Source organism: Salvelinus fontinalis, chromosome 11, assembly GCF_029448725.1.
Source record: "Salvelinus fontinalis isolate EN_2023a chromosome 11, ASM2944872v1, whole genome shotgun sequence".
NCBI classification, from domain to species: Eukaryota; Metazoa; Chordata; class Actinopteri; order Salmoniformes; family Salmonidae; genus Salvelinus; species Salvelinus fontinalis.
In genome coordinates, this window is record NC_074675.1 from 11,365,969 (window position 1) to 11,373,347 (window position 7,379).

Below are 7,379 nucleotides of genomic sequence, written 5' to 3' on the forward strand. Positions count from 1 at the left end.
TCTAAATAGGGCGTACGTAATGGCTGCCTCAGCGGATTATGGGGAATGAGGCTGCCTACTAGACTTGAGATTTGTATATAATGACGAGACGCTCATGTCTGCCCTAACAATGGTAGTCATCCCAAAAAGCAGGCAACAAGCTTAGGTCTACAATAAGCCATAGAAATGCTTTTGTGAGAGTGAAATCTCTTGCTTTGCCTCTTCCTCTGATAGAATCTACTAGAGGCCTGCAAGGTTGTGAAGGAACAGTGGGCTCTCGAGTGGTGCAGCGGTCTAAGACACTGCATCTCAGTGCTAGAGGCATCACTACAATTGGCTCAGCGTCATCCGGGTTTGGCCGCTATTGTAAATTAGAATTTGTTCTTAACTGATTAAATTTAAAAAAAATATCCAACCCCATCACCCAATACAGAGAGCAACATTTTTTATTTCAATACTTTTGTTCTTACAAAAACATTTCCAGGGCATTCAAAATGAAGCACTACATTTGGGTACATATAGTGGCAGCAGCCATTTCCAAGATATTTTACAAATATCTAAGAAACAAATACTGGAGGAGCTGAGTGCAGAGTCCCCTCCCTGTAACATGAAGCCAAACATACAGCTGTAGATGCGTGGTTGTCATCGTTCCCACCCAGAACTCAAAAGGGGAAGTTGTACAATTTCAGGGTTCCGACGAGCAATCGAGTGACTAGGTCCTGACTGTAGGGTCAGGCTGAAAGACCGCAGCCTGAACCAGGAACTGTATAGCAGTAAGGGCCAGGAGTTTTTCCTGATTAGGACACACTAGGCCCTATGCATACTTAGAGGGAGAGGAGGGTACTTATTTTGGTAAGGAAAGGTTTGTTTCTTCACATTCTTACTTGGTGTTCTGAGATTCTATGGCTGTTCTGGCTTCAGAAGATTGCAGTGAGACACCACTGTGTCCACAGATCCCTCTAGCAAGGAGGGAAATGACTAAGCTTTGTGGTTCAATGTCACCGAAATAAAAGGAAAAAAGATTCAACCGCTGCAACGTAAGCCAGTCCCCTCCATGCTCGCTCTTAAATAGCGGTAAAAATGCATTGTGGGGGTACCTTACAGCAGCATTTTTCATAGCCCTTACTGGCTGCTCTCTGCCAAGGTGGGAGAAATGGGAAGAGACCAAAGGAAGGTCCTGTATTTAGATGCTGTTTTTCTGTTGAAGTGCAGGCAGATGGTTCAGTGTGTCTATTCTCTGTATTGGGGTGGAGGGGTTGTGGTACGGTTTGAATGAGGTTGGGTTCAGTATTCAATAGTCGTCCCCTCGGCTCACCACCTCCTTGCAGGTGGGCCTGAGCAGGATGGTGTGCTCGAACTGGGCGGTGTAGGAGCCCTTGGTGTCGCAGAGCGGGGGGTAGGGGTCCACGATGCCCAGGTCGCACAGGTTCTTCAGGGCCATCAGGTACTTGCTCTCCCCCAGCCGGTCCAGCCAGCGCCGGCAGAACGCCAGCGTGCCAAAGTTCTCGTTGATCACGTTCAACAGGTGCTTCGCCCGGGGGAGTCTGGGGGGAGGAATGGGGAGAAAGGGTACAACCTCTGTGGAATACACAGTCCAGTGTTTACACAGGCAACCAACTTACCTGATTGGGACGTGTCCCACATCAAAGTTTTTCATGTAATGAGAACACTCCATGTCATCATGGACCACGCCCTTCCCTGTGCTGCCAAACGTCTCGATGGCGTACACCTCTCCCTCCTGGTGGTGCAAGAGAGGGAATCAGTCATAAAAATGACACTTATTGGGGTAGGAAGACACTGCTGAGTCAAACAAATACACAGGGGCAGGCAATCCTGTGTTATAGAAATTCCTTGATCATCGACGACACCAATTCAGGCATGCAGGTATTGTGTTACTGGCTAATTGGACCTGGCACGGTTCCTAAGCACACCATTAACTCAGCATCATTACCCGGTCACCCTCCCACAGCACACCATTAACTCAGCATCATTACTCAGTCACCCTCCCACAGCACACCATTAACTCAGCATCATTAGTCGGTCACCCTCCCACAGCACACCATTAACTCAGCATCATTAGTCGGTCACCCTCCCACAGCACACCATTAACTCAGCATCATTAGTCGGTCACCCTCCCACAGCACACCATTAACTCAGCAACCCTTTGTAACCTCGCCTCCCTATCTCCCTCTTTGCTCTTCAAATGCTCAGTTAGACAGATACACACCTCCATCCTGGTAGCTTCTCCTCCTTTGACAATGGGGACAGTCTTGCCGGCATGTATCCTGTACTGGCCAATTGAGTGGCCGTTCAGGTTTCGGATTGGCTTCACTGGAAATTATTCAAATTAACATTTGTGAGGAATTATCTTCGATCATAAATTACAACAAATTCACTGTGTGTGTGTGTGTATATTATATATATATATATATATATATATACAGTAGCTCAGTACCTTGGTATGTTTTGCCGTCAATCTCCACCTCGTACGACTCCATCACTTCTTGAATTCTCTCTCCAACGTCACACAGACGCACGTCGATTCCAGCACACTGCAGAATGATGAAGCATGATTGAGATGAGACTGAACACCTGAACTACACTTACTTCAAATTATATCAAGCGGCCTCAGGAATGGATGTCGGACCTTGATTCCAGTATTGGTGGCGTCTCTCACGGCCTCCAGCAGTTTGTCATACTTTGGGTTGAACGTGACGGTGAAGGCACAGTCAATGATCCGACCTGAAAACATACAGTGGGAGTGAGCACAGTATCCTACATGGTCTGAGTGGTTAGGTGTGTGTCAGCTGAACCGTGTGTGTACGGTGGCAGGGGTGTACCGTTGATGTGTGTTCCGAAGTCGATCTTGCAGACATCGTCGTATTGCAGCACGGTGGGGTCTCCGGCGTTAGGGGTATAGTGAGCCGCACAGTTGTTCAGAGAGCAGCCGGTGGGGAAGGCCAGACCTGCATTCAGACCATTCTCCTTGATCAACTTCCTGGAACAGTTCTCCAACCGCTCACTGAAACACACAGACACAGAGAGATTGGTTATACAGATAGATGGGATAAATTGATAATGAAGGGATGAAAGCGCAAGAACGGACGTATGCAAAAGATAAAATGCAAAGGAAAAAGAGTGACAAATAGAAAGAATAGGAAGCAACATCTCAGCTGTGATGATGAAGGCTCACCAGATGTCGATCATGGTCATGCCAGGTTTGATGAAGCTGCGGACGTGCTGGCGGACCTGTCTATGGGCCTCAGCAGCCTGTCTGAAGTCGCTCCACACTTCCTCGTTGGCCTTGTCCAGAACCCGCTTCTCTTCATTGGTGGTCCTCCATGCCGCGGTACGCCTGCACCAAGGGGAATCAGCAACAAGGTTAGCGGTCAGCACACACATACACACTTCTTCCCATCACTGTGTATGAAATTCACAAGGGGAATCAGCAATGAAGTTAGAAAACACAAACATTTTGTCATTGCACAACTACCCTGGAGGATCAACAAGGTTAGTGCCCACGGATACATCTTACTCCTGCACCGTGACCGAGGGGGAATCAATGCAAGCATGGCTAGAGGATAAACCAAACTGAAATTATACTGAGGATGACAACAGTGTTTTGGGTGTTGTTAAAGCTGCAATATGTAACCTTTTCAGCGACCTGACCAAATTCACATGGAAAAGTGTGTCATAGATCTGTCATTCTCATTGAATGCAAAACTAAGAAGCAGTTGATCTGTTCTATGTGCAATATTTCTATAATTCCCATTAAGTTTTGTTATTTACTTTCAGTTTTGTATACCAGCTTCAAGCAGCTGAAAGCACAATATTTGGGGTTATGAAAATAAATATTTCACAGCAGATAAGATTGTACAATGATTCTCGACACTATACTTGCTTGTTTTGTCACAAACTGAAATTAGGCAAACTATTGGCATTTTAGCAACCAGAAAATGGAGAAGTGATTTCTGCATAGCGCATCTTTAAGAGCCCTTTGTCAATGAGTTTCACATTAGTGAAGAGATCCAAGGTGAAGAACCACCCTGTCACTTCTGTTTGATAACTATTCATGTATGCCAGGCAGCACTGTTTTATTTTAGAACAAACTCAAACCTCCCTCCCCAGTCTCTCTGGTAGCTACCAGTTTGTGTTGAAGGTTGGACAGGTATAGCATGATGATCAGAGGAGCAGCCGCTCTAGTATAACACAGTGCTGGGGAAATAAGAGGCTGGGGCCCCGCTTCTACACTAACCAAGTACAAACCACACACCAAGCCAAGAGTAGGTGTTTGTGAGATTGTGTGTATGAATCTTACCCATCCTGTAATGGGGGGTATTCGCATTCCTGACCGATGGGGAAAACACCACTTGGATACAAGTCACAGATGGGCACAGACGGAGGGTCAGTCTGAACTTTGGCTGTGAAAGACAGGAAGAAACAAACAGTCACATAACCGCTCATTACTATTTCATTAACTATCTAGAAAGTTTGAGTTGGAATTCCAGAGGTGACACAGCAATATTCAGGGAAAAGCCAAACATGCCCATTAGCCTGAGGACCTGACGGTGGAGGCACTCAGATGGCTGCAGGGTTATGGTTATGCTCCAGAGTGCAGCAGTACGGCAAAGAGCCAGCCAGTCATATTCATCACTAGATCATAGTCTACTTTCCCATTGCACCCTATACATGACCAGACAGAGTGAAAGCCATAACTCTCAAGTGTCAAATGAAATAAGACCAACTCACGTCCTTTCTTCTTTTTCTTCTTCTTCTTCTTTTTGCCTGCCGAGTTCTCCCCCTCATCTCCATCTGAGAGAAATAGGGAGGAATTTGAAGTCATTTAGTCATATTCAAATGTCACAGCAAGCCATGTATTGGTAGATGTGTATGTAGTCATGTGTGAGGTCATCTCTGTGCTGTCCTTAAGGGTCAGACATGCGGATGGTTAAGGTTAAGGTTACGGGTGGTTAGGATTTGGTTCACAGGCCACAACAGGACTGAACCCAGCTCAGCTGCTCCACAGCAGGGTGTGAGGAGCCATGGTTGGAGCTCGGCCCATGTGGTTCTGGGTCAGGGGCTGCCTAGTACTAGGCTAAGGTAGAGTACCGTTACAATCTCTTACCATCCTCCCCATCTTCTTCTTTCTCTTTGTCCTCCAGAGCTTGCTTCTCCAGCTGTTGTGTCACATCAGCCACTCCATTGCCCTCAGCCTCGGTGCCGGCTGCTGCAGTCATAAATTGCAGAGACAGATACACATGGGTGAGCTCATCCTATACATCTTACTAACCCCGACATGGCGGCAGTGGCGACCACAGCTCCATCACACACAACAGAGAGCATCCAGGAGACCAGAGGGATGGGAGGATGAGAGATGTGTTATGTGCGTGCAAGGGAAGGTACTGTCCAGTGGGGAAGTGATCCTTTTGGACTGTGGACAATGATCCCATTCCGCAAAGTGTATCCCCGAGGTCAGGGACTTGGCAGGAGAGGGGAGAGTATTATAACCTTGGGGGCCAGTACACGCAGCTAAGCCTGCTTTACTGATATAAACACGCATACTACAAGCTAAATGTTGTGTATGTCAATTTAAAGGGCAGCTGTCTGACATCCATTAGAATAATTCATACCAGCTGTAGCTAGCTGAGGTTGTTACAAGAAGATGGGTTGCTCGAAATAGCACATGCTGAGGATAACGTTGTCAGCACTAAGTACGCAGGGTACAGTGAGCATGCTGTCTGAATCAAACAGTATCTTGACGTTTCATAGCTCGCTAGCAGGCAGCGGGACAATCATTGTGGTCAATCATGTGTAACTAGTTAGTGTTAAATATATAAGTCATGAAACAGATCAGTCCGTGATAGTTTACAACCTCGATCATCGAAATCTATGGAATCAAACTGTATTCTGGCGTTTACGTTATGTAAGAAAGCTAACGATAACATAACAGCATTCCACCACACATTACGAAACATCAAAACGTGGTTTTGAATTTGATAGCGACTTGTGGAACCTGCCAGCAAGGGACTACGAACTGCGTCTAAGCTAGCAAGATGTCTAGCCAGCTAACTAACTACTAGGTTTGTTTCTATTACTATTTCCGTCTGTTTACTGACATTTCGGCCTCGTGGTCGGATTGACAGAAGTCTCGCGCCATGCTTAGCTATCGAGCTACGGGTGTGTTATGAGAGCGAGGCGTGTTTCATTAGGCCTGGCGCACGATTCACCAAGGCACACTCTTCCCTAGGCACGAACGTCTCAGTCTGTAACTCTTACCGGGGCCTGCCGACTTCTTCTTCTTCTTTTTCTTCTTCTTCTTGGCTGTCTCATCGGAAGGGTCTACCTCCTCTTTCTCTTCTGTATCTCCGTTCAGGACCGTCTCTTCTTCGAGCTTCAGCTCCGGTACCTTCTCCTGCACCACATCAGCCATGATTGCAGGCGTTAGTGGAAAAGGAAGCGCGGTGGTTTGTGGGTAAGCTGAATGAGAAACTTGCAGAATCAACTGAGCGCGTGCTGGTGCTCGCTGAATGCAAAATGTTGTAGGAATTAATTCATGGCTCACCATCACAATTATCCTAAAATATGTATCCCCAGAGACACAATATCATACACAGTAAACAGCCCGGATTCAACAAACCTGGTTAATGTGTTATAACAACATGTATGTTGTACTATACATCTTAATAACCTTTATTTTTTATTATTACGACTAAGAAAATATTGGCCGCTAGATGGCAGCATGCATTAATACTAGGTGACAAGGGATTTGGAGAAGGGCCAATATATTTCCATTCACTTATTCCAGCACCAGGAGCAATTTAATAATCGGTAGTCACCACACAATAACTCTATAGCTACCAGTTTCCAAATTCTCTCAAGAATAGTCGACTCCATGCCCTAGGCTCATTTCCTTCCCTGATCTGGGAGAACTGGGAAAGCCAGATGAGGAAGCAGCAAATCCCAAGCAGTAGGCTTCCACCATTTAGTTTCACCATTAATTTGAAGTCTCTGGACATGAGGAGAGGAAGCCAGTTCAGCGTATTGACATGATGCCTGCTGGTTGTTTAAGGATGCAGAGGCTAATTCAATAAAGACAAGAAGCCTTGCCTGCCTGCTCCGTGGTTCTTTTGGGAGAGAGGATTGGAAGTACATCATTCTAAAATGATTGGACAGCTGGGTTGTTGGAGACACACACTGCTGCTCTGTTCAGTCTAAATGTGGCTTTTGCAGTGTGAAGATGGACATTTTTGCTCTGCCCCTAATAATACCTCATGTACTTCCACACCAGGGGAAGCCTCATTAGGTATCTCAGACAACCCTCTCTCTTTCTGTTCTCTAGCAGCCTGTCTAGCATGGACTGATTGGGTTTGTGTTTCACAGGGTGGCTGATACTGGGACAC

General features: G+C 46.3%; 1 protein-coding gene across 1 annotated transcript; it reads right to left on the reverse strand.

The window, feature by feature from the left end:
• Positions 1-409: 409 nt before the first annotated feature.
• On the reverse strand, positions 410-6,444 carry LOC129865030 (methionine aminopeptidase 2-like). The gene is made up of 11 exons (XM_055937434.1): positions 6,256-6,444; positions 5,105-5,206; positions 4,729-4,791; positions 4,298-4,400; positions 3,173-3,334; positions 2,820-3,001; positions 2,627-2,721; positions 2,435-2,531; positions 2,207-2,310; positions 1,602-1,717; positions 410-1,523 (listed from the first exon to the last, which is right to left on the reverse strand). Exons 1-11 carry the CDS (start codon positions 6,407-6,409, stop codon positions 1,271-1,273), a joined length of 1,431 nt encoding a protein of 476 aa, XP_055793409.1. The 5' UTR covers positions 6,410-6,444; the 3' UTR covers positions 410-1,270.
• Between the last annotated feature and the right edge of the window lie 935 nt (positions 6,445-7,379).